The sequence below is a fragment of the Larimichthys crocea genome, chromosome XXIII, assembly GCF_000972845.2.
Source record: "Larimichthys crocea isolate SSNF chromosome XXIII, L_crocea_2.0, whole genome shotgun sequence".
In the NCBI taxonomy this organism is placed as follows: Eukaryota; Metazoa; Chordata; class Actinopteri; family Sciaenidae; genus Larimichthys; species Larimichthys crocea.
In genome coordinates this window covers 8,584,044-8,611,957 of record NC_040033.1, presented here as the reverse complement: position 1 = coordinate 8,611,957, position 27,914 = coordinate 8,584,044, and the positions used below count along the sequence as shown (strand labels likewise).

Sequence of the window (27,914 nt, the reverse complement as noted above, 5' to 3'; positions counted from 1 at the left end):
GAAACAGTAACTGTATAGCTTCTAATAGACTGCATGCAGTTATGGAGGGGAGATGCACGTCATATCCATAATGTTGTTTACCTGACGTGTCAGGCAGCTTTTTGTGCAGCAAACCGGTCGGGGGAGCTGCTGCTGCTGCTGCTGCCTCCCTCCCACAATGCATCATCGCTGCAAACACGCAGCTCTGCCATGTTTGTGCTCCCCCTGTTCGTGGACGGTGAAATGATCGCCGCGTAGGAAAGCTGCTGCTGTCAAGTTTCAAGTTTTTATACCGTCACTATGGTGAAATACTGAAGATTAAATGCGCTCTCCGGTTTTGCAGTCAGACTCTTGAAGCGGGACGCGCCTTGCACCATGTCAGCCGACGCGCAGGGTGAGTACAGCGGCTTTTGTCGAGTGAAGCTAAAGGGAGCTAACACGCGGCTACACTGACGCTAGGCCAACACAGTAGGTGGACTTCAGCTGTAGTTACCTTTTAAACAAACAATCAATAATCGACGTGATTGACACTGTAAACAGTGATTAGCTCAAGCGGACACTTGCAGTAGCTTAGCAGCGATGCTATCGAGCTGATATATAGCTTAGCATGATTAGCATCAACGGTTGAATGATATTAGCCACATGCTAAGAAAGCTATAAATCACGGGCCAAGTCGCTGGCTAACGTAAGATTTTATTAAAATTAATTAAAAGTCCAAATCTCCAACTTGAGGTTGCTTAAAAAAAAAGTCTTTAAACATCGTAAACAACTTAGCTAGTTAGCTCCCACCTAGCCTAGCCTAGCTTGTACCTAACTGCTGTACAAATGTTTAATCATTTTAATAACTTAATTGAATATAATGTCATCACTGGGGTCCTTGTTTGCCTGTTTGAGTGTCTGTTGAAGTGTTGCGGTGATTAACGTGATGTTTAAAGTGAGTAACGGCTCCTTTAAGGGCAGCTAATTTGGTGCTAACGTAGCCGCCGCCACCGCAGGATTAGCGGCTATGCTACGACAATTGTTTGGGACGAACACGCAGTTTCTTCGGCTTCATCTGCCCTCACTGTTAGTCATAACACCACAGTGGTGTTTGTTTCATTTCATGGTCTTGGTCCTTCAAGGGTTTGGGACTGCACTGTGTATAAGGGACAGCAGCATGTGACGCAGTTTACGCGGTGTTATTGTCAGACTGTACAAAGTGACTTTTGAAATACATGCACCAGGCCTCATATGAGACATCTAATAGTGTGTTCAGGGAGTCCTCCTCAGGTAAATATTAGATTAAATATACTTTATTCATCCCACCGCGGGGAAATCTACTTGTTACAGCAGCAGAGGAAAGTGTAGCATACACTACAGACTTAGAAAAAAGTAGAAAAGGCAAAAAAAAAAACACAATAAACAGACAAAAAAATATCTATAACACGAAACCAATCAACCTTCAAACCAGACAAGTACTGAGGATAAAAGTGGCATGATGTACAAAAAGAGTATTGTAATGTAAAGTGACCATAGTGTAAGAAATATTGCAAAGAAAGTGACAATGATACAGGTAATAATATAATAGGTGATGAAATACACGGACCAGGCCTCATTGCTCATCACTAGTGTGGAGTTAAAAGCTCTTCCCCTAAATGAGACATCTAATAGTGTGTTCAGGGAGACCTCCTCAGTTAAATATAATAATAATAATACATTTTATTCTATAGGCGCCTTTCTGTCACCCAAGGACACCGTACAATAAATGAGAGTAGACAGCAAATAACAGAAACGAACAAAAAGAACCGTGAAAGTATCAAATTACAAGAATACAACAAATAAAAACAGGTTAAAAGTATCAAATTACAAGAATACAACAAATAAAAACAGGTTAATGCAATTGAATCAATGTCATAGCTGAATAGTTGAATGACATAAAATGCAGGTGAAAACTAACAATAAATGGCAACACGACCTTTTGAATTTCAAACATAACAACTAGCAGACGAGATAGTTATGGTTGTGTCTTCATGCAGCTAGTATTTTGATGCATTGTTTTGTGATTAACAACTTTACTGATCACCTGAAAGCAAAGAACTTGGCATGATATTTGTGTTCGTGAGTACTGCTTGTGCTGTCGTTAAACAGCTGACTGGTGCAAAATGAAGTGTGGGAAGCTTCAGCTGCGGGCTGCCAAATGTTTTTTTTTTTTTTTTTCTTTTTTCAAAATCATGCAGCAGAAGTCTGTCTGCATTTCGTGGCTGTTTTTGTAACGGGCAGCTTCATCAGCATGTTATGTCTGAGTACGCTTTTGAGAGATTTGAGAGCTGCAAGCTGCAGAGACTGAAATGTAAGAGGAAAGGCTGTAGACTTTAATGTATTTAATGTAGCCACATCCACAACCTTATCTTAAAAAACGTTCAGACACATTTTGATATTAACCTGATAAACCTGAACTCCGTCACGTCTGTGCACGTAGACAGTCACAAAAAAAATTGTCTGTCTTTCAGCTTTTTATTTTACCAAGCTCTCACCAACGTGGTGGTCACTTGTCTGACAGCCTCTTCATTGATCACTCTCTTGTTTTCTTCTTACTGGGGATTCACACCGGGGACGTAAGGCATCAATCCCCACCGGGCGCTTGGCGGCAGCGTAACGAGCCAGCCAGCCGTATTCACACGAGATCATGCAAGAATCCTGAATGTACGCGAGACCCCGCGATAAACTGTGTATAAAGAAAATGACAACAAACAGCGGACTTTGCTTCTCCGATGTGGAAGAGATTTTAAAAAGGATCTGTTGTGTCATAAATTATTGTGTGTTGTTCCACTTCAACAATTCGTCTCATCGTTCATGTTGAGACCCTGTGATCGATTGACTGCTGACGTAATATTGATGTGAAGTCGTGATAGGCTACATGAGCTGTGTGTTGTTTTATTTTGAAAGGGGGCGGAAGTGTAATAAAGTGATTCTGTGTCGGATTTCCTGTCTGGTGCAATCTGCTCTGTTGAGATTCACACGGTTTAGCAGCTCGCATCAAAAATAAAAGTGCTACGGAATGATAGCGCTGCATCGCGGAGAGTCGCTGCTGAGACGATCCACAGCGTGCCCGGTGGGAATAGTTTCATTGATTAGAGTGGCAGCGATCAGCTCCGGTGACCACAGCGCAGCCGTTCGGCGGCGCTTACGTTCCAGTGTGAATAAGGCTTTGGCTTCCTCCATCAACATCCTCTTTTCATCTCTGACATCATGTCCACAGAGGCTGCTGTTACATCAGCTGCTTGCCCAGCTCCGGTTCTGGCATGACACTGTCTCTGCTCCCAGTTTGTATTCCCCCTTGCCTGAAAACCTCCTATTCCCGGTGGCCCAAAACGCCTGTGGTACAAACAGCCCGGCTAATAAACTGAGCTAACATAAGCTAATAAAAGCTATAGTTCATGGCAGTTTACTTTACTGTCCATGAGAAACAATGTAAATCAGAGAGAGTTAAGGCGGAGCAGCTGAAACATTCTCTCCATAAATCAAGATCCAGTTTTACCAAAATAAGCAAAATAGTCGGTGCTTTGTGACTTGTGGCCCAATCCCACCGGGCACGTCTGCGCTAATTACTCATGGTAGAAGCTCTGAAATGCTCCTGGTGTGGTATGAAGCTGTGTGGAGAACAGAAACAGAATTTCACTGCGACCTCACAGAGCCAGGGGTTGTAAAGTCATACTTCTCACAGGAGTGTGGGAGTGACAGAGGCACCATTCATCTGATTTAAAAAGAATCGTTTATGGTAGAAAAGTTACACAATGGTTCAATGCTTCAAAACTTTTACAGTGGCTTTGTTTGCCATTGTACAGTTTGTGTGTTGTCTACTGCAAATGGTCTGAGCTCACAAGGCCAACTTTAATCTAAGTGTTATTGACAGACCCATCCTGGATGTAAATGTTTTCATTGTTTCCACCATCGTGCCTGATTATGACATTCTTTTTAGGGGATATGTGAAGTCACCATTCTGTTATTCCCATATTTCCTCCACGTTGTGGGACTTTTGGAAAATAAAGGCTTCCTCTTTGCCCAAGCTGCCTTTTTTCTTCTCCTCCTTTTGATAAAGCCAGTGTGCTAAATCGTATGGTGGCAAGATTGGGAAGACATTGAGCTCATGAGGCTAAATTATTGTTGTTGACGTTTATCAGTTGATGATCACACAGCAGCAGAAGGCGTGGAAGGTGCTGCAATAACAGATTTTTGTTGAGACATAAGTTAGTATATATAAATGGTACAGTACATTTCTATTTGGGTTTAGCCTTGACAGGCTTCACCGAAAGATGTGTTTACCAGTCTCTGTTGTGTGCCCTGCTGTTGGTACATGGGGCATTTGTGTACTTGCCACACAAGTTATTGATTCAGATTGACATATGTTTTCATTACACCATCGTGCCTGACTGCCGTCGTCCTTCATGAGGATGGTGCACATTTTCAGCATTAGCTGATGAAGTCTTTTAAGCAAAACTGCTTTTTTTTTATTGCAGACTTTGATGAATATGACAAACCCGGTGCTGAGCGGTCACGCAGGAGGAGAGGCGAAGATGACGATCTAGAGAGGTAAATTATCTCCTCATGTCTCCACAGGGAGAGTGCTGTAGTGTCTGTCATTTACAAACTGCTACGATAGTCTAATTCAAGACGGGTTCCTGACAAAACAACAACTTTGTTTGAATGTTGTGTTTAGCAGAGAGAGTAGAAGAATATATTCCATAAAGAAACACGTTGTCCTTCAATTTATCTGTATTCATAACAACTACAATTTTTTTAATAATATTTGTAAGGTCACAAAAATATGCCTGTTGTGAAATTTACACCTTCAGGCTTAAATTATGAATTCATACGTCAGTTTTAAGGTTATTGATTGTCAATATGTGTTTTAATAAAGGTTGAGACGACCTGGCACACACAGTGAAACTTTATTCGTGCTGAATAAAATAATTAAAGAAGTGTCTCATGGTTCTGAATTATGAATATCGTGAAGAATTACCCTAAATAAACAACTTCTTATTTCAATGTGTTCAATGTGTCAGATTCTAAGAAGAGACCAACAATAATAAAAACAATAAGGACTCATTTGTGAGTATTATGACTTGACTAACCTGTTATTGATTTTTCTTTTTTCCTATTTAAAAGTGATTTAGAAGAAGAGTTGTTGGAGGAGGATTGGCTGTCGGGTAAAAAGGTAAGTCTCACTGCTTTGTTTACTTTGATTTTATACTCAAACACTCAGTGTGGGTTCTCTGCTTACAAGCAGGAAATGGAAAATAACATCCAAAACATCGGGGTGTTGCGGTTGGTAGACGATTTTATAAAATAGAAGTGAGTGGTTGACTTGTAGCAGGTGGCTCCTCCACAGGGGGAAGTGTTGATATGAACCAGGAGGAAGTACGTTGGACAAAAAGGAACTGTGTTGACCTGCCCAGATTGCCTTCACCACATGGGAATAGAGCATCCTTTGGGGTTGGAGGTGGTCCCCTGCCCCCACACCATACACACAGGCAAACAACTGAGGAAGAGCAGAATGTTATTTTAAAAGAGCACGCCGTAACATTACTGTATGTTTGCTTCAGAATCCCTCAGAAGTGTCGGACGAGGAGCTGAACGACGACCTTCTACAAAGTGATGATGAAGATGTTAATATGAGGTACACTAATCACAAAAGTGCCATGTGTTCAACTTTGTAACACCTTTCCTTGTAAAGCCGACAAAGTTAAGCTCAGATTTAGCATGTTTTACAATCATACCCCATGTTTGTTTTCTGCAACGTCCCAATGTTTTGTTTGTTTTTCAGCGGTCAGGATGTGAGCTTCAATGCCACGTACAGCTTGGGCGCATCCTATGACCAGCAGGGCAACTTGCAGGAAGCGGACTTCACAGATGACATTGTAAACCTGGGCGCAGAGGGCTGCGAAGAAGGGGATGTGGAGCAGGAGGAGGAGGAGGAGGGGTACCAGCAAGAGGGGGAAGAGTACACAGAGGGATACAGCCAGGATGACAACGCCGAGATGCCTGAAGACCAAATGGATTACATTGGAGAGCAGGCTGAGGGTGACGATGGCTACCAGGATGAAGTGCTAGACATCCAAATCAATGAGCCCATAGATGGTGAATTTCAAGTGAGTTCTCACGTTTGCTTACTCACATGTAAAAGCCTGCAGATACACACACACACACACACACACACACACACACACACACTCGTCCTCCCACTCCCTTTTCTGTCTCACTCTATTGTCACCCAGAGATAATGTCAGATTTCTTGTCTCTGTAAGAGGACAGTCAGGATTGAAAATCTATTCAGGCGAAGGAGATGTTGGTTGGCGTTTTTAGGCAGGGGGAGGATTAGATTCATTATCGCTTCCTGCCAGTTAATTTCTCCATCTTGCTGACAAAGTTTGTGTTGACAGCTTGTTTGGCACGAGGTAATGCTCTGCTGTCGCCTCCAAATCCCCGTGCCATTGTGACCTTGGGGCCTGTATCTTTGGGGGAGTAAGAAGCTGCTTTGTGTCGGGTAGATGTGCTGCCAATTGGCGGAGGTTAATGTGGGGGGCTTTTATCTCGGGCTTTAGACTGGATCTGATAAAGTCTCATGCAGGTGAAAAGATTATTGACCTTCCTGAGGACACCCCATACAGTTTTCTAATGATTGATGCGAGTTTCCCCTTTATTCGTTTCCCTTCCCTCTTAGCCGGGACTAAGAGGATCAAAGATAAGACCAGATCCATGTGCAAATGTCCGTTATGGTCCATTTACCAAGGTGTGATGGTATTTGACACCTGACAGAGATATATTAGCCTGCCTCCTTTCTCCAAACAAAGATAAGATGTTGACCTTCTTACTGAGGGTGTGCAGCACAAGTGGATGCCTATTTTGGGGGAAATATCTGCAGATGTGTTTTTTGTATTATGTGTAATAACTGTTTACAAGGTCAATAAACTGCCTGGCCTTGACATTTTGCTTGCCACGGTATTCACTGAGTACTCTGTGGAACAGTTTAAAGGATTAAGCTGTTGTGTTCCCTTGGGGCAGCCTGTCCATCCATCTGGTTTGCTGAGTGTTTTTTTTTTTTTCCCTTCTCTTTTCTTTTCTGCATTAATATGTGCTGCTGTTTGGCAGGTTAATGGAGCGCAACACCAAACACCCTGGTGTGACCTACAGTCTGACCTTATTTAGCAATGAGTTTTTGTTAGAGGGTGTTATGCAGATAGGATGGATCGCAACTCCTATTCCGGTAGTAGGAGCTGGCTGTTTGGCTTATATGAAACATTTGCATCATGGTTTGAATTTTTTTTTGTGTGTAGTAGTAAAAACTGATTTGTCATCTCGCAGAATGTTTACGTCTGCGCGATGTTTCTGGCACGGAGTCGTGAACTTACACCGCGGCCAATAACGGGAGTGATTTGCGCGGAATCAGTCAATGATATTTTCACCATCACTGAACTGGGGAGGAGTGTTTTTTATCTGCGCCTGCATTTCTGTATATCATGTCAAACATTTACATCTCATTGAATTTCAAATGCTGTCAGGAATAGTAATGAAGCCTGGCTCCTACTGTTATGGTAATTTGTGTTGGGAGGAGAAGGAGGGGTGGTGTTACATGGGGTCTCCCCAAAATCCTCTCCGTGACATTTTAATGTTTGCCTTTTATGCACTGCGTGATTTTTGTCTCTTTTTCTTAAATTGCAAATATTCAAAAGTGTACCATCATCAATTAGTCCGCTTTTGTTTATTTTAGCTATTAAAGTGAGATGTACTTCCATTTTTATGTACGTTCACGTCATAAAAATTGCTCTTGGATGTCAGTTGAAGTCATCCATGTATCTCTTATGCTTATATATATTTGCCGTACATCTATTTACCATAAATGTTTTATTTTCAACAGAAACGCTGATTGTTTGTCCACAGTGGCTGAAATACAATCCTCCGTTGCTGATTCTTATCCAAGCGTTGTTACCACTTTATTAATCAATACACATTATCCGTGTGATCCATCCACAGGATGATGAATATCAAACCTCTTATGGCGATCAGCCTGTGGATGAACATGGAGTCCAACAGGAGGAGGCCCCCGAGGGGGAGGAGGAGGCAGTAGGGAGAGAAGAGCAGCAGGAAGAGGAGGAAGAAGACGCCGCCGAAGGCTCTCAGGGCTTTGACACAGAGGAGGTATGCCGAGACCCTCCACACAAGACTTTACGCTTTTTGCTGTTGTGTATTAACGTTTTCTTTTCAGAATCTGCTGCAGGCCAGCTCAGAGCGAGCTGATAGTTAACCATTGATTCATCCTTTTTATTCTTCGTCATACATATACATACAACACACACGTTTGTGGTGCTGACGCGTTCAAAGCATTCAGTGATTTAGATTCATGGGGCTCCATATACAGAACATGGCAGAAATGCAATATGATATTCATAACTATGTTTCCATGAGTGAATAAATACACAGTCACCCTAGTTTCTCCTTCAGACTAGGAAGGAGTGAAGCAAGGGGGTTGTAATCAGTGACTATACCACTAGATGCCACTAAACACTACACACTGGTTCTTTTAAGTTAAGTTTTAAATAATAATTTGGTAGTTTTTTTGTTTTATTTGTGCAGAAGGTTAAAGATTGATATTGAGCGATTATTCTAACAGTCTCTTGAACGGTCTTTTTACGATTTAATCGGTTAATACTTTTGTCTTTACAATTCCCAAAAGGTCCGTCATAATATCATAAAACTAAAAAAGTCAGCAAATATTGAAATTTTAGAAGCTGGAGGCACATCTTTTTAGAATCTTTGCTTAAAAATGTTAAACTGTATATTGATTATGAAAATTGTTGCCGCTTTCGATCAACTAATGTTGATTGTGTCAGCTCGAGACAAGAGTACACCATGATGAATTTAAACACAAGCAAAGTGTCACCTCTAACCCAAATTTCCATACAATTATTCCCATTGTAAAATTAGACGAGAGTTACAATGTTTGTTTTTTTTGTCCTCAGGTTGAAAATGAAGCTGTGCCTGAAGAAGAAACGAAAGACGAATCCGATGAGGAGGATGAGGAAGACGAAGAGTCTGGTCGCATACGCTTCAAATCTGAGAGAAAGGATGGCGCTGTTGTGCGATTGGCTGATGCAAGTAAAAGGAGAGATATCCCCGAAACACTAGGTACAAATCATTCCTGCTGGACATAATTTAACCTTGAATCCTCAGATATTTTCTGACCTTACATCGCTCCTCTACACTGCGGAGGTTTACATAACTCTGAGCTGTTAATGTACAACTGCTGTTTTCCTGTTCCGCCTGTCATCAGAACTGTCTGAGAAGGCCAAACAGGATCTGATGGAGTTTGAGGAACAAGAACGGCAAAAGAGACAAAACCGTTACGGAGGCCGAGGCAGAGGAGGAGGCCGAGGAGGCAGGGGAAGAGGAGGTTTCCCGCCTTTTGGAATGATGGATTTTAGAGGAGGAAACAGAGGAAGAATGAATGACCACAGGATCCCCCTGATGGGAAACATGGGCATGCAGGTAAGCCAGTGTACAGTCATCCACTTACCTGAACAACTTTTTAAAGGGAATATCTATTTGGTTACACTCTTCTTTGCTGGATAAGATGATCTGAAATCACTCCTTTTTATCTTCTTGTTACAGTTATAACGTTTGTTTTGTTCGCTTACTATCCAATACCTCCAAAGCTACGCATGATAACAGTCAAAACACTCTGCTCCCCTGTATCAGTGTTGATATATGGATTATAGCAAATGATTTGGCAGTAGTCCATTTAGAAAGTATTACACCGAATTAAATGTGTTCTTTGCCCAGGATTAAGTTTCCTGTGGGCTTTTATTATTAGATATCACTCTGAGCATTTAAGCATTTAATCCTTTGATTTACATGGCTCGTCACTTCATACAACACCTTTTGAAGGTTAGGGTGGGAGAAGAGTCACTTCAAACATGTAACCTAAATCAAAAGAAGAGAAGAGTGGTGATGATTTTCAGTTGCACAGTTATCAGATTTTAAAACTGGGCCGGGACTAGTCGTTACTATAATCACTCCCTGTTAATCGTAGGCTTAAAAGCAGTTATGTTATTTTTGATTTGATCACTGAAAGAAGCTGCATTGTGCTATAGTACGTGGTTTTTAAAGTACCAATATGTCATTATGTGAAGCGATTGTTCTCAAGGCTGTGTGACATTTCACTCCAGCTCTCCGTTATTATCATTATTTATTTAGAATTTAATGATAATGGGCTGTAAAATTCAAAACACTGACGACATGGCAACACCACAAACATTCTGCTGACTGCTGTTAATGAGCACGTGCATTTTACAACATACTGTCTGTTTAACCACTTGACTAATTTGGTCACTGGCATATTTGTTTGTTTGTTTGTTTGTTTGGTAGCTCAAACGGCCAATTATCAAGGATCTATTTGAAACGTCTCGTGACGATATAATTATTGTTATTATTTGATGCATCCCTGGCTCGTATATTCCAATGCTGGCAGGCAGCTGACTGATGGTGTTGGGTTTTGTTTCTTCTTAGTGGCTGTAGCTCACTTTTAATCTTCAAGGAGCTTTACATTAAAATGCGTTAGAACACCACCTTCACTCTTGCTGGTGAATTGACTTGTCGGTGTCATCGCACGGCTGCGAGCAGTGATATCAAAATATGTTTTGACAGGTTGTTTTGTTTTTTTTCGCCTCCTCTCCTTTCCCCCATCTCTTTCCAATTAGCAGCCATCCTCCCGAATGCCTCCTCCTCATCAGCTTCATCAGCAACAACTGCAGTCCCAGCAGCACCACCCTTCACGTCCAAGAGGACCTCCTCCCTTCCAGGAGCACGGGCGCCCGCTGACCCAGCAGCCCCTTCAGCCCCTCATCCCCCCGCACATGACTCACCGCTCCCCGCCGCTGCGGCCCCAGATGGAGCCGCCACCACGGATGATGAGCTCCCCACCTCCCAACTTCCCCCAGCATCACCAGCAGCAGCAGCAGCAGCAGCAGCCTCCGCAGCCCAAAAACATCCACATTAACCCCCATTTCAGAGGGCCAACGTCATCCTCTGTACAAGGTAGGCTAATCACAATCACTCATGTGCTTTTTTTAATTTAACTTCTCCCCATTTCCAATGTTTTCCTGGGGTGACTACAGTGCTGCACAGTTAATAGTTATTCAATTATGATTAAGAAATTTCATTCATAAATTATAACAGCTACCTGTGCATTAGCAAGAAAGTCTATTGAATCAAACTAAGTTCTCCTAATTACACACAAGCTGCCTCAGCAAATCAGAGGACTGAGTTTAAACCACATGATGACCTCTGCAAAGGCAAAATGTGAGACGCACAAGCACATCATTTATAAAGCAACGATTTTAGGTATTGACTATTAAATTAATTGCCAAATATTTCAATCAATTAATTGTTTTGAGTCTTCAGAGTTCTTGCATGTTATGGGCCAAACAACCAATAAAAAAAAATGATGAACAGATTAATCGTGAATGATATTAAGCATAAGTTGCAGCCCCGTATGAGTAAGCCTTTGTGTTGTGCAGCGTTGCTGTGACAGTCCCAGGGTGCAAAATTAATTATTCTGTCCACTGGCCAAATGGCTAGCGAATGTTCAAATTTCCGCAGCTACCTAATAGATTACGACTTGGTTTTCTGGCTGCTGAGTGAGACAAATCTACCAGCCACTTGAATATTTTACCAGCATTTGGCTGGTGGACGGACAGTGCTAGTGCTGTGCTGCTGTCCCAAATCACACACCAAGGTTCAAGGACGCTGCTGCACAAAGCGGAAAAAAAAATGCAATTAATATTTTTGTTTTTAAAAATTCTAAATCCTCAAAATCATAATTTCCACTTCATCCAAAATTGCTAGTTAAACGGTAAGACGCTCAGTTAGGGTGCATGATGCACCATCATGGCTGGCAGTTATCCTTACACTGTCCCGAAAGGTGTCTGGATTAGAATGTCATTTAGTTGTTTGGTTGAATGACAAGTGAATAGCTCTCTCAGCCAGTAATGGGTTTATCCTTCATTTTTCTTCTGGCGCCATCACCATTTCATTCCCTGAGATGGGTTTATCTGGCCTGTCTGTCCAGGCCAAGATTGAAATTTTGTTAGCAAAGCATGTTAGTGTGTGTGTGTGTGTGTGTCACTGTGCAAGTGTGCGTGGGGTTTGAGTTTTGCTCCTGAGAAGAAGACGTGTTCTGGAAAATCGGGGATTGCCTGTGGTTATGATTAAGTGTGTGTGTGTGTGTGTGCATGTGTCTGTCTGTTTGTTTCTTATATATTTATTTAAGTGAAAGATTCCACTTGAATGTTTTCCAGCTGTAGATGTTGACATACAATTACAGTCTCTCTTATTTTGAAGCCAGCAGTATATTTATTGAATTGACATTGGTCCAAATGTTGTCAAACAGCAAATGTCTTTATTTATTCTTATTTCTTGTATTTAGCATATTATTCTCATGTGTCTAATGTTTCCTTCCTTTCCTGGTCCGTACCCAGATGTGTGAAGATGTGAGCAGCAGCTCTGATATAAAATGTAACATGTATGTCTGTGTAACTGCCTTTAGCATAGAGATGTCTAATGGGCTCCTCCTTTTCTTCCATCACCACCCTCTCTCTCTGCCTACTGCCCCTGATTTTCATTTTCCTCCCCCTCCTCCCTCCACCCCTCTTTCTCTTCCTCTCTCTCACTCCCCCTCTCTACCTCATTGCAGTGCCCTTGATGCCTCCTGCTCAGAGCCAGCCCAGACCTGCTGTGGGTCCTCAGAGGTTCCCTGTGAGTAGCAGCTGCTCCTCTCCCTCCCCTTTCGCCTCACTTTTTCTCCCTCTCCACACGGTTAGCGTCCCTTTTTTGTGAGGGCAATATCATCACGGCAATTAGACCGCCTGCCCTGGCCAAATACTGTTAACGCAAATCTGTAAACACTGATACGAGTCTGGCTGCACAACTGGAAATGCGTGATAGGGGCTTTAGGCAGTAGACATTTGGAGGTCGGGGCTTCAGTGGCGGGACTTATTTAGCAACTCTTCATGGATGGGCTGGGGCTCAGACTAGCCATCTTGGTACATAATGGAATTGTGAAACCAGGATATACTGCCAGTTAAAATTCACTTTCCAGAAGTTTGTGTCCCAAAGGCACGGAGACCTTTTTTGAACGGTATTTGAATTAATGAAACATGGTGGTTTGATGGGGCCCGGGGTGAGCCTCTTGCACCGTGTATTCCGTAGGCTGAATTTCACGTCGGAGAAAGGGGGTCTTAAGTCAGTGATTTCCTGTAAGAAAAGGTCCTTTATTTCACTCACAAAGAACCCGTCCAAGAGATGACGGAAATGCCTTTAAAGTAATTACTGTATTGAGGGGAATGGCTCCCGCAGCAAGTCAGCCAAAGTGCCTTAAGTTACTCTGTTCTCCGAGTTAATGATGCCCAGGCATCAGGTGGTGTTGGGATTGACTGACATCTTCCTGGAAAGTGCATTTTGTATGGATTTATGCAAACTAGCTATTGGAAAATAGCTGCGTCCAATTGCATTCATGTGGATTTTACAACCCTGCTGCCAAACGAGCCAGGCTTTCACATTGAGGTCAATCTTTGTCCAAAAAAAATAAATAAAATTGTTTTTATTTACCACTTTTCCAACCTTCAATATCAGTAACGTGTAGTTCCTGCTCCCCGAGGTCTGTGATTGTGCACAGTAGAAGGAAGCTGTTTTGGCTCTTATCAGACAGTAGAAGGTGGGGTTGGAAGGGTATGCAGACAACTGGGCTGATGAACAGCATAGTGTTAGATTCCCCAGCTGTCAATCGCGTTTAGGCTACCGTTGCCAAGGACACAATTTGAAATGCAGGTGACATACCAGCCGGCAACATTCCATTTACCAGTGGGCACCTGATTACTCATGATTATCATACATTATCATCCCATCAAATTTAATTGTTAAAAGACCAGGCGAATGGGGGTCATAGCCTCTAGTATTACTGCATTACATTTTTTTTCCTGGTGCAGGCTGGTCTTGAAATATTAATCTCCGCGCCAATTAAAGTTATTAGAATATTTCGTCCGTTTAGATAATGACATTCAGTTTGATCACGAAATAAAGATGCCATGATGAATTTGTGGTCCGTACGGTGCTGTCATTTCTATAAATTGACACTTTTAAAAACATTTTTTTAAATATATATTTATTTATTCTATCTTGTGAAGGACTTGGTAGAATATCTCAATTAAAAAAAATTAAAAGTAGAAGTGTCTTTTGATAATAAAATTCTTCCTTGGTAGCAGTTGGAAGCTTCTTAACTCTCTTGTGAAGAGCACTTAATCCAGAAAACAAAGAGTACGCACCAGTGCCTGCAGTCTTTATTGATATTAGCTGTAAGAAGTTAACATGAAGCCCAGAACCAAAACATCTCTTTATACCCAAATTTCTGTTCTTTATTAAATACTTTGACATTTGGCCTCTCTCCATTATCTATGTCTTGGTTATCCCCTCACTGCTGAGAACTATCCTCACATCAGTTACATATTGAGCAGCCTGCAGCCTGTTTATCAAGGATTAAAAGCGAGAGGATGAGCTGTTATTTCAGAGGTATTACATGGACACCAGAGTCCTCATTGTGCAAACCTGCCTATCTGACCTTTTAGAACAGTCTGATTGCGCCCCCATTGTGATGCCCTGTCTTTGTAAGCCCCTTTGATTAACTTTCTGTTAAGCAAGTTTTTTTTGGGACTCTTGGCCTTCTAGCTTTCTAACACCTCTCCTCACTAAATACCGCCACGCAGCAGTGGAATAAAGATGGATTAAGCCTTGATAGCATCTTAAGTAATTTACAATAGGCTTGGAGGAGGCAGGCAGTCCATTTGTGGAAGTGCCATGTGTTGAATAGCAGGTTAATTTTTCAACAGAGATGGAAGTTTGAAAGAATGAAGGAGACAGTTATGAGGTGGATTCGAATTCCAAGGAGGGATTAAAGGGTTGTTATCTAGTTTTCCTTGGAAGATAGATGGGGAGTAACGTGCAGGCAATAAGTAGAAAGCTGTCGAAGTGGTTGAAACAAAGGTGAGGGCACTTATCCCCTCCTGAAATACCTTTCCTTGATAGAAACAGGCTTTTAGAAGGTTTATCAACAATGCCCCAAGTAGCATTAATGCAGGTTTGCTCACAAATTCAGGCTGAAGGGTTCCTTTAATATTGGCATGCATATTGATGTTTACAGCTGAAGATTCTGCGTCTTTTTAATGATCCTAGCCCTTCAATTACAAGCACCCCATGCCCGATGCAATGTTCCACAACAAATTCCCATTTTTCATTAGTTTAATTTGTTTGTGATTATTGAGTTCCCAGTATGGCCTATAATTCATGAGTTTTGTGTTTTCCTAGGGACCGGGAGACTTCCAGCAGCACATGTCTGGTAATTTTGGTCAGCCCCAGCGGCCCCCTCATCACATGGAGCCCTTTAGAAACCAGCCACCTCAAGGCCCCCAAGACAGAGAGCCCCTCTTTATGGGAGGTGAGTCCCGCACCGAGCCTGCACGAGGGTTACAAAGCTCTCTTAGCATACTTAATCCTATTCGACATCACCTCTGGCGGTATACCTACAGGGTACGCTGCTAGCTTGCTGCTGCTGCTCTATTAGCAGCACTCATGTTAAATGCATGTGTATATATATACATCTGAATGAGCTTTGGAAACTGCATTAAACATCTATATTTCAGATTTGTTACATTCACAGTGTTAATGCAGGAATAAATAGAGCCCACTTGGTTGTTTACCCTTTCACCTTGATAGAGTTGTCTGTTTTTGTTTCCCTCGCCGTAACACTATACATCTGGAGAGGGAGTTAACTGATGTATTGAAATTGGCTCACAAGGCAAAAAAAAAACTGACATCTCTGTTGTGCTGCTGCTGTTTGGTTTTCCTCGTGTGGGCACAGAGCGCACAGAGTCAACAAGGTTTCCAGGGCAGCACATGTTTGATCACCAGGGCCCCAGCCCTCTGATGAACAACAGCCACAACCTGCACCACCAGCAGCAGATGCCTGGCCAGGGCCACATGGGCTTCGGCCCACCAAGACCAGCCTTCAACCAGCCCAGCCAGGGTCCGCTAGGACTTTTTCCCAGAGAACCCCCAAGACCCAACCTCCCTCCCCACCAAGGTCATCAGGGGATGGTCGGCTTGGATCAACAAGGCGGCCCCCCTAACCAGCCCAGACCCTTCATGGGCCCTCGTCAGCCGTTTGGCCAACAGGGGAACCTTTTTCCCCCTCCGCAAGTCCAGTTTGGGATGCAGGTACGACTAAGAGTAAGTGATTTTTATAACCAATACATGTTTGTGTATTTGTGTCCATGTGCGGTTCTTCTAAAATTATTATGAAATTCTTATTATGTGCCTGCTCACTATAGTAATTTGACCTGAGTATGTTGTGTTTTCTCTTTCTTACCTCTGACAATTCTTGTAACGGAGCCTGGCAAACAATTCACATGCTTTCTCTGCCATGAATGTATTGGTTTTTGTTGTGTTTGCTCTAAATAACTAAAATTACTGTGGCAAAGGCTAGACTAGACTGTACACATGAATAAACTAGACTAGTTATCATATTCACGGCTTCTGAAGTGTTAAAGAAAAAGACTCATGTCTGTCTGGCACCTCTGCATCTTGTCATGAGACATAGACAAGAGCTCCCTCTAGTGATTGAATCCCCATTGTTGTACTACTACTAGATACTTGAGGACCAGATGAAGATTAATTCTATGCAGGAAATGCTTGATTCAGTTTCGAGATTAGCCCTCTTAAAAAGTAACACTGTTCTTGTTGTGGTTTGTCATCTTTCACTGATATTTCAGGGCTTAATGCACGGCCCTCCCGTCTCCCAGCTTCCGCACCACGACCCCATGCCATCCCATCAGCCCATGCACCAGCACCAGCAACATCACAGGCAGGAGTTACCCCATCATCAGCATCAGCAAATAAATGTCAACGAGCCTCGCCCCATGATGCACCATGGCCAGAATCCCTTCCACCAACATCAGGCGCACGGTAGCCCCAGGCAGATGACTCCCCGCCCTCAGAACCCCCAACAGCGAAATATGTCCAACAGGCAGAGGATGGTGAGAGATTACCATATTTGCTCAACTATTTTCTTCTAAGACTGATGAAACTGGTCAAACGGGGTCCATATTTTATCATTGTGCCAATTACTCTACATTATTCTGTCGGCACTTTCCTCAAACAAAAATATCACATGGGGAATGTATAAAACTAGTTAAATGTATATTAAGATCAGATTTATTGTAAACATTGGTTGTTAATTTATGTTGCCCTCTCTCTCTCTCTACAGAACACACCTCTCTCCAAGCAAATGCAACAACGCAACAGCAACCTACGTGAGCTCCCTGTAGCACCTGGCAACGCAAACATGAACAGTACCCGCCCCGCCGCCAACGTTAGGCCTGTTGCCAAGGCAACACAGGGGGTGCGTCCCGGGCAGAACGCTCAGCTGGTGCCTGCCGGTGGCAGAGGGAGAGGCCAAGTCGCTGCCAAGAATGAATCGCACGCTGGGCCCGACGGCAGGACAGTGGTTCGCAAGGAAATCCCAAGCACACAGTCCAGCACGGCACCACAGGTCAGTTTGACAGTTGTGGAATAAAACAAAGGAATAAAAAAAACATTAAATTTGCTGGATTAATGATTATTTATAATAAGATAAGAGTATTATTATTTTTTTTAGGTTTCAGTATTTTTTTTAAATATTGAAATGTTCTTGTAAACGGAGGATTTTTTTCCTGCTATATTCAATGTCCCAGAAATTGTAAGCGCAGCGAAGCTTAGCTATATTCAATGTCCCAGAAATTGTAAGCGCAGCGAAGCTTATTAGTGTGCAGAGAAGGACTCCCACTTATTAAAAGCCCAATCATAAGGTTGTTAATGACAGCAGTCTCGTTCAGTTGGATAGAACAGATCAATACTATTACATTTTTCTCTTGGGTTTTGCCTGTGATTACATCTGTCAGGCCAAGTAATACGGTTCAAATAAGACACAGTGGTTCATGGCTCTCCTTCCAGCAACTGTAGACAGGCAGTGATATTGTCAGTTTGTGTTTTTTTTTTTTTTTTTGCCACAGAACCCTGATGAGGATGAGGAGACACGGCAGTACCGGCTGAAGATTGAGGAGCAGAAGCGCCTGAGAGAGGAGATCCTGAAGAGAAAGGAGATGCGAAGGCAGATGCAGGCTGGTGTCAGAAAGAAGGAGCTGCTGGACAGGCTCAATTCCCACACTACAAGCCAAAACCCAGCTCCTCCACAGATTCAACCCACACAACAAAATCAGCAAATGCCACACCCTGTACAACAACAACAACCAACACCACCACATCCTCCTCCTCCACAGCAGCAGGAACAAAAACAACAGCCGCAACCACTACAGCCCCAACAGCAGAGACAGTTCCCTCAGAGAACACCGCAACCATTAAATCAATCATTGAAGACTCCCAATCAAGGCACCCCCATCCCTCCCAACAGCAGTGCTCAGACCCCTACACCACGTCCCAACGTCAAGACACGCCTGCAGATGGTAAAAGGCAACACCCAGCAGCAACAGAACCCCGGGCCTGGTCCAGACCAGCAATGGAAACCGCCCCAACAAAATCAGCAGCAGATGCTACAACAGCGGAGGAACAGTGCTCTGCAGAACGTGAACAGGCCTGGTGGTCAGGTTCAGTCCAATCAGGGCCCTCCAAAGAACATACCTGTAACTCCTTCCGCGGGCCCTGGCCAGGCTCAGACACAAGGACCCAAACCCGGGGCTAAAAGAACTGTGATGCAGCGGAAGAACTCTGGTTGCGAAGGGCAGCCGGTGCCGCAAAAAGTCAGAGTCGTCAAACTTTCAGGAGTGGTGAGCGTGCAGTTTCATTTTTTATTAAACAATCTTCTTTTGTGTTTCCGTCCGACATTTATTTGATCCCCCTCAACAGATGTCGTCCACAAGGGAAACGATGACAGTTTTGAAATAAAATGCCACCGATTGCCCTCACGCTGTCTATTTTGTAATCTAAAAGATATCTAACCTATGGGAATGACAAGGTGATGTCTGTGTCATTTTGGCAAAATTGATCTGTTAAGAGTTTCCTCTCTTAAGCTTTCCGAACTGGTATTTAAGCCACAACGCCTTTACGCACAATTTACCTTTTAGAACACAGAAAGGCTGTAGGCATTAAAGAGAGCAGTATGACATTTATCTGTAGAGTTGGGGACACCTCATCACTGCTCTTAAAGGTTGATATCCTCTTTTTAAGGGCAGAAGAGTATTCTTTTAAAGATAGAGGCCTTTGGAGAGAGTAAAACAAGAATGACAGTAACACCAACAAAGTCCAGAATTACCACTGCCGACTATTTTATACTCACTTGATAAGTTACTGCCGTGGCCTTAATTACGCATTAATCTTTATTGAAAAACCACAAAGACGTGCATGTTAAACATTGAGACTTGTCACTGATGAGACGTGTTGGTGGGATGTGATAGTATTTGAAATAAGCCGCTTTCCGTCTCCATCCCAGAGGATCAAGCCGCAGAGCCAAAAAATCGCAGGCTGGCTGCAGATGAAGATAACTGGGTGTCAGTGCGTTAATGGAAACCTGCGCAGAGCTATCTGATGTACTGCATCTTGGAGGAAAAAAAAATAAAAAGGGGGGGATGTGAGGTGGAAACGGAAAGAAACAGCTAAGGCCTATAGCTGTGGTGAAAAGAAGATTGTCTAGATGCTCCCTCTTCCACATTGTTCTGCTGTCATCAACGGGCGTTTGACAATGTTATCTCCTCTCCTCTCTTTTTTTTCCCCCCTTGCTCTCTCTCTTCCTCTCTGTCATCCCTGGGTTGCTTTTTTCTTTTCTTTTCCATCAACCCATCTCTCAGGTGTGAGGCAACAAAAGGATGCCAATCCAAGACCCTTGTAATTAATCTTTCTTGGTTGAAGGGGAGGGGAGTGGGACATAATACCTGTGTAAGAAAGTTGCCACTTTTGAGGATTTGGATTTGTATGGCTTAGGCACACAGATAAGAGGCAAATTATATTTTCATCAGGGATAATACAAAGCAGCGCAAGACACAAAAGCTGGGGAGGAGGAGGGGGGGTGTAAAGGGGGATGGGGGGGTACACATCGAGTTGCTGTCGTTCCAGTGTAATGCAGCTTAGCATTTGATGGGTGCAATCAGGAGCTGTGATTTCTATAGGAGGGATTAATCCATTTACTCTCAACTGGGGACAGGTCAGAGATATCGCCTCTTTTCTTCCCCTGTATTGATCTGTCACATCTCTCCGCTGAGTCGGGGGAAGAGACGACCTTCAATTCCTCGCCGCATGTCAACAGAGTTTGAGCTGTGACTTTATTTGATAATGAGACCATCACCTTGTTAGGGTGATCTTTATTCCCCACAGCATGTCTGATAAGGATCCAGCTCCGATGCTGGCACATTTTCTGTTTACTTTGTACATGTTGGCCTTGCATTTCTCCCTCTTGTCCACAAACACACGGCCTAAATGCTTAATGTGAGTTTTTTTTTTTAAAAAAAAGCTTGGATTTTGTGTGAGGTGCTAAATCAGTGTGTGTCCACCATCATCCCCATCCAGAGTGCAAAGGGACCCGCAGTCACCGACGGCCCGGCGCAGGAGCAAGACACCTGGTCCGCAACCCCGGTCAACCAGGCCGTCCAAAGGAAGGTCACCATGACAGGACAGCAGCAACAAGGACCAGGCGAAACACCGCAGGCTAGCCGAGGGGGCATGGGCAACCCACAGCAAAACAGGGTATGTCACAAATGAGCACTCACCTTCTTCTGCGCTTTGGACACCAGCAACCATCTCACCTAAAAGCTATATATTAATAGAGCAGACTGTTGGGTAATGGCAGTTCTGAAATAAAGGAAGCTGAAATGTCTCCTGTAAAGTTGTCCTGTGCCGCTGGCGATACCCTGGCATTCAGCAGACATACCAATCGAGCAGTAGTGGTAATAAGACAGGACAGTATGCCAGGTGCAGGAGTATTGACAAGCTGAAAGCAGTGTAACACGGGGGGCTACACAAGGTCCCCTGGCCTCTCTGCACGCCTGTCACCACCAGGCTGCTGTCACAGTTACCATACTCACTGACGCTGACAGGGTAAGGCAGTCACCATAACGCTTGCATGGCTCCCTCTCCCTTTATGCTCCCCCGCCCCCAACACACACACACACACACACATATTCACTCTACCTCCTCTCCTCTTTTTTTGGGGGTCTCTCCCTCCTCCACCTCCTCTTCCTCTGCAGCTGAAGAAACATATCTCTCCCTCTCAAAGCTCAAATGAAGATATGCCATGCCACATGCATCATGTTCTGACATTGATGTTCTATGTAGAAATATGATAAGTCAATCATGTGTCTGAGAGGTGCGAGAGGAAAACACATAGCGTTTTTTTTTTTTTTTTAAATCTTCCTTTGTGCTCAGAAACGGTATAGCTCCTCTCACACGGCTGAATGCAGGATTAAAACATCAACATGCCTGTTTAAGCAGTGAAAGGTTCAGTCACTGTTTTCGCGACCCTTTCCCCGTATTACATATATATTTATTCTTCGTACCTCACGTGGGCAATCTTTCTCACACCTGCCGTTGGCGTAGGTTGTCGTGTCGGGCCGGGGCCGAGCTAGAGGGGGTGGTCAGATGGGTCGAGGTCGTCCGGTGTCCACCAGACAGAGCCAAAGAGCGGCAGAGAGCGAATGCTGTACCGTTTCCATAGAGGGCCTCTCCTCATCCACGACGGACGTTCAACTGAAGAACCTTCTCAGGTCCATTGGCCCCATCGAGGTAGGTACATTTAATGTTTGTAAACCCTGTAGAGTCTAACAAGTTTAACAAGAAGTTAAAGTTGTAACTAATGCCATATGTAACTATGTCTATTTTTAAGCTACGACCTCATGAGGAGAACACAGATATTTACTAACATTATAACAATACTTACACCCACCAGAGTAGCAGTAATGAAATGTTCTTAGTGTGATCCAATAGCGCCCTCTGTCGTAGTGATTAGGTAGGTAGAGACAGTGAACGAATTAATCAATATCCGTCCACCACCCTCACTCCCTCTGGTGGATAAGGGGAGATACTAGTAGCACTCAATTTGTACTTATGATTTCCGTGTGTTGCAGATGTTCAAAATGATGCCGCAGCAGAGGAAAGCAGTCGCCAAATTTTCCAGTGCCCAGCATGCAGCAAGTTTTCAAATGAGCTTCCATAGGTAATCAGTATTCCTTCCTCTTATAGTCACCTTAATATACACCAATTAAAATAGTAATATACTGTGGTTGGTTGCATTTACTTGTTGCCAATGTGATGGATATTTAGCTGCTGAGCAGATTGCACGCAGCACAACATTCATTAGTGTCTTTGCCCCGTGGAGCAATGGTTCAAACATTATTATCACAATTGCTACGCAGGCACATGATTGATTTGTCCCACATTGATGTGTCGCTGATTGATGGATGAGGAGCACAAAAGAGCGAGGGAGTCCCGTAACAAGAAGTCACTTTCTCCCAACGCGGGAACCCTCTCGTGCACAGCTCCAACCTGGCGTAGGAATATTTCTTCTGCCCTTTTGGGGGGTGGGCGTCACACACACCCACCATCGACGTCTCTGCACAGAAGCATCGCTCATCTCCCGTCTACTTGGAACAGTGAACATAAAGACTACTCTGGCCATTGTTTGACTTTGTCTACCAATAGTCCATTGTTGTAAAATGGCACCGGAGAGACACTGGACAGTTTATCCTACTTTGATGTCGTTTGTGAAGAATGTTTAGAGCGTCTTACACGGACACTTATACACGTAGAACTTATCATGGGATAATGGTTGCTCCCCTCCTCAATTCTATTCATTATTAAAACACTTAACCTTTGTGATTCTTATGCGATCACTTCATAGTAATAGCATTTTTTTATTATTTGTGGCTTGTGTGTTTTGGTTCGGACGCATTGAGTAGTTGTGGCAGACTGTGGCCAGCCTGTTTACATTCAGTAGCAGTGTTTCTCCCCAACTGTAGATGGCAGTATTTCATCACTAATGGTGCTTCATTTTTTTTTTCTCCCCCCCCAACTGGAGTCCGCTTTCAGGTACAGATGAGTCTCCAAGTAGTTTTTGGGTGAATGGCACTACCTAGTGGAGAACTTGCATACAGGCACGTTGGTTTGATTTTAAACATTCGACATGTAGCAGTGACTGGGGCCAAATTGGCATTGGATGTAACATTTTTTTTTCTAAATTCCCAGTGGTTTTGGGACTTGTAAATGTGACTCTTGTGTAGATGTTGTGGTGCTACTTTTTTTTTTTTTAGTTTCAGTGCTGCTTGTGGGACGGATTGTTCAGATAACTTGCTTAAGTTAGTCACTTTGGCCATTTGGCGTTGCTCCTTGTTAAACTGTTATTAGGTCTTTTAACTGTTAACGGGCATACATTTTGGAATAATCCTTGATGCCTCTTCGATGTCTTTTTTTAGTTGTATGAGTGATTATGGAGTAGGTAGGTTTCCAAATGAGCGGAGTGTGCGTTGAGGGAATGCGTATGTAAGTTCTTCTTGAGATTTTTTATGATTACAATTGAAACGCATACTACTGGGGATACAATATTGATCGTATACGTGTATGATCGGAGAAAACTGCGTATAAATTCAAATACACATTATGTACATTTTTGCAAGGATATATTCATTTGGTTTTACTCCACTCGGATCAGAATCTGCGAGACTATCAGCTAAATTATTTGGTGCCTTATCACTTCACTGCATACCCGGAGGAGGTAATACTTTGCCCCATAAATTAAATTACCCCTATTATAATAAAGATATCCTCTGTAAATGCTGGGCTCTTAAACATATAGTTATCATACTACATATAGATACATACTGAGGTGTGAAAAAGCAATCTCTAATGCTTCACTTTATTTTACTTTGAGCATGTGCCCTTGTTTGGGGAGTGCTGCCACATCATTGAAAACTTTAAATTCTTTAAATATTTAATTTCTCTGGTCTGGCTCTTTAACTTCACTAGACATTAGTTATTAATGTAAATATACCAATTTAGGTTGAGTTACTTTTTCCATAATTCAATTATTCCTTTCTTCATCACACAACATTTTTGTCTACTCTGGGTTTAAAGTTTGTTGATTGAAAGCAGTTCTTTTAAATATTCAAACATCATTACCTGTATCTACCAATGACTGCAGTTCAGAAGTGAACGTCGTGTACATCATTCGCAGGAATTTGACAAAAGAAGCGGAGGGGGCAACCTTTATCCATGTAGTAATCATGTACATAAGTAGACCAGAACTTTCTCCCAATATTTATCCTGTTAACTTTTTTTTGCGTTATTCTTTACATATGTTGTATCAAGTTAAACATTTTTTATATGTAAGGATATACCGACGTGTCCAGACATAAATCATTTTACAAGTGTTTTGTTTCTAATTTAGAGCCAAAATGAAGAATGACTGGACCACATTTCTGTTTATAAGACATTTGACAAAAAGTTTAAGGGATAACAAGAAAATAAAAACATGGCCAATATACCGTGAGCTTGCGGGTATGTGAAGCCGGTTAAACTTTAGCCCAAAGATGTGTGGTTTTGTGTGATGTCCATGTGTCTGGTGCCTTTACAATGAATGATCTTTCTTATTTGTGCTGCATTTTATTCATTTTTACTTTCGTATTGTGTAAGTTCCTGGGTATTCAACTTGCAACATATCACATACACTTGAAAAAACTTTTTTAAACACCTTGTATGGCAAGAAGTACTACCTCATATAGATTTAGGGGGATGCCACTGAATTTTGGCATTGAAATTATTTGCTTCATAACCAGAAACGTGAGAATTTTTGTCCTTCCCATTTAACTGTGATGTCATACTAATGTTCAGCTCCGTACAGCCCTGCCAAGCTAGAGGTAAAGCAATAAGTAAATGTAGCAGCATTTTAATGATTTTACTGGATTTTGTTGGTTGGATTAAGCTTTTATACAAAGAAAATTTGAATGGCTGATATTTAGACATTCAGTCTCTTTAATTACTTAGTAAATCCGATCCTGGCTGTGCATCTGGATGACATCACAGATTAAGTTCTTGGTTATCTGGTTTAAAGACTTGAGAAAGTTTATTCACAAGTATTTATTGGCCTCTGTCATTTACTGCATGTGTAAGTCAAATCAATAAATTTAGTGGTATTTCCCTTTTTAGAAATAGTCATTACTTGAAATAACTCAATAATCCTCAATCCAAATAATCTACACATGCACGATTCTTGCCAGTAAAGGTGACGAGATTCTTAATATGCTCTAAGTATCAAACGTATTGGGACAAATGCGGTGTCTGAAAATGTCTAAACTCTTGATATCTTCTTACTTCTTGTAAAACTTGAGGTTGCGTGGTTTCAAGTCTTTTTGTATGTTGTACAGTTGTTCTAAACTGACTTCTTTATGTTTTTATTCCTTTTGTTTTTAGTTGAAATGATGTAGAGCTTTTTGTTGCCTAACAATGTGTATTTAATGTCTTTTATGTTGTGGGTTACACTTGACTTTTAGTGCTGTGGTAAATCCTGTGGATTTGAAAAAAGTATCGGCTATGCCAGTGTAGTTATATCGGTATAAGACATTTGGTCTTGTAATAACAGAACAGATTCATATTGGATCTATCTGTACCTTAATTTTAAGTATTTCGTACATATATGTACCTTTTGAACGTTAAGATATGCTGTTCTATTTCTCAAAATAATGGTGCTCTATTACAACTTGAATTACTGTAGGCTACTTAACAAGCAGGATGTTTTTCCAATTGCATCACCTCATGGTTGCAGTAGGATATTTAGCTATTTAAGTAAGCTCATCTGTGACATGTCTATGAGGCTTTCTTGTGCTTGCATAAGAGACCTTCATTATGGCTGCTATAAGAATGTTTATACAAGCTTTGGGTCAAATACACAACACTGTCGGGTTCTACATAACACTAACTTACAACTTTTTTCCTCAACAGGTTTGTTTGGCGATCAGGGGTGCTGCTAGTAGCTGAAATAATCATTTATTTCTTTGTTTTTCCTCAGATCACGTCCACTTGAACAGAGCAAGTGTTTCCAGCTGTCGCTGCTGTGATTTCTAGCCCCCAAAAGTAACGTTAAAGGACCATACCAAGGGTTTAGCATGTTTTAGCAAATCAACAAATTGGGTTAGAGATGTGTTATAATTTACCGCTGCCCACTTTACAAATTATAACTACAAGATTCCCCAACTGAAAGGCAGCTGTTGGTTTAAGTTCATGCTAGCACTATATGAAAATAAATTTGCTTAAGATCTGTAATCCATCACATTGAACTATCAGTTTTTTATTGTTGCATGAAAAGCAGATGACGATATTGGTTCCTTGTTTATAAGTTTAGATGCTTAAAGTTCCAACATCTGAAATTTTAGTTGGGTAGTTTCTAGTTTGTCCCTCTAATGTAACAATTTAACGTTAACTTTGGAAAAACCCAGCAGGTCATTTGAAACCACTTGCTACTGTATTGAAGACGTTTCCTGATTTCTTAAAGGCTTTTTTTTTTTTTTAAATCAGGCTGGTATGAAAAATAATTCATTTGTTGCATGTTGTAAATAATACATCACCAGACCGAAAGTTTATTTATTAACCTCTTTCTCTAAGTGCTTAACAACCAAGAAGATATAGTATGTCATCTCCAGTTTTTGTCTTTGTTTGGTTCAGTTAATAGTTGTAGCTGGTTTATTTACATTTTTAATATACCAGATGGAATAATTTTTGTACCAGCAAAGAGCGTTGAGTGTTGAAAAATGACCTACAGGGTTTTTTGGGCTTTTTTGCCTTGATGAAATCCATGGCTTAAATCTGTGGTTATAATCATTAGTGCAAAAGTCTTTAAAAATAGAAGTATTGATTGCATGAGAGGTACAAACAGGTTGAGTGAAAGCATGCCAAACCATTGGCATGGTCCGACACTTTGGGTGCCCATGGTTTAAAACGCATTGGGCTGTTTGAGGTTGTAGTTGGACAGATGCTTTACTGTAGAGATGTGTCTTATGAAAACACACCTGATGTGACCACCAGTCATGACAGGTGTCACCACATCACCAAAACAGAATGACCTCTCGTATTTTAACATTAATTTTTCAACAGCGTACTGGTGACAGGAGCCACTGACCAGCTTTAGCCATAATACTCTCACTTTTCCTGCCTTAACTCACTCACTCAACACTTTAGGTTCTTTTACAGTGTCCGGCCTTGGAATGAAGACTTTACTTGAGCTTATTTCCTTCACTAAAGAGTGTTGGGCCTGCTCCATTTCCTTCCATTACCGCTTTTCCTGCCATTGCTGTTCTTCCAACTTTACATATATTTGACAGTTGTTCATCTTTTCCTTGATGCTGCCATTGTTGAATGAACTTAAGACTTCTGTATCAAGCAGGGTGGCCTACCTGGATTACCATTGTTTGTTAGCCCAGTGGATGGAGGTTTCCATCTCTGTGACGACAGCCGGGTTTCACAGAGCAGACACGTAACTCTAAAGCCACTTTAAGGCTTTCACTGCACCAAAGGTCATCCAAGCTTCTTGACATTCATTATTTGGTTGGATTTTTGAAAAAGACACTACAGTGGTTTCCTCACATCGAGCAGTATGACACACCGAATAATGACTGAAAATCCAACCTCGATTTTTGACTAAAGCCGTTGACAATCCATCCTGTCGTGTTCACACTTTGATGTATAACATGAAGTAATCATATTCTGTGTTGGAAAACTCTGAAATCACTGTGCAATGTGTTCTGATACTGTAAATGGTGTTTCTAAAGAGATTCAATGTTTTTTTTAAAAAGTGAATCATTCTTAAAAAGATGGAACGAGTTAAATTT

At 42.1% G+C, this 27,914-nt stretch overlaps 1 protein-coding gene across 3 annotated transcripts; it reads left to right on the top strand.

The window, feature by feature from the left end:
• Positions 1–157: 157 nt before the first annotated feature.
• On the top strand, positions 158–27,140 carry rbm33a (RNA binding motif protein 33a). Of its 3 annotated transcripts, none has more exons than XM_019271637.2 (19): positions 158–373; positions 4,476–4,548; positions 5,125–5,173; positions 5,562–5,635; positions 5,783–6,107; positions 7,990–8,154; positions 8,976–9,141; positions 9,287–9,501; positions 10,716–11,049; positions 12,707–12,768; positions 15,370–15,499; positions 15,923–16,290; positions 16,833–17,096; positions 17,327–17,611; positions 18,111–18,881; positions 20,614–20,790; positions 21,640–21,825; positions 22,167–22,255; positions 22,455–27,140. In XM_019271637.2, exons 1-19 carry the CDS (start codon positions 355–357, stop codon positions 22,501–22,503), a joined length of 3,801 nt encoding a protein of 1,266 aa, XP_019127182.2. In that variant the 5' UTR covers positions 158–354; the 3' UTR covers positions 22,504–27,140. The 3 variants fall into 3 exon arrangements, with proteins under 3 accessions (XP_019127182.2, XP_019127184.2, XP_019127181.2); XM_019271639.2 differs by having other exon boundaries at positions 10,713–11,049; positions 15,923–16,278; XM_019271636.2 differs by having other exon boundaries at positions 10,713–11,049.
• The last annotated feature ends 774 nt before the right edge of the window (positions 27,141–27,914 follow it).

Excerpts from the sequence above, each read along its gene's own strand:
- rbm33a (XM_019271636.2), top strand. Across the intron at positions 9,502-10,712 it reads TGGGAAACATGGGCATGCAG|CAGCCATCCTCCCGAATGCC; the intron begins GTAAGCCAGTGT and ends CTTTCCAATTAG. Across the intron at positions 15,500-15,922 it reads AGAGCCCCTCTTTATGGGAG|AGCGCACAGAGTCAACAAGG; the intron begins GTGAGTCCCGCA and ends GTGTGGGCACAG.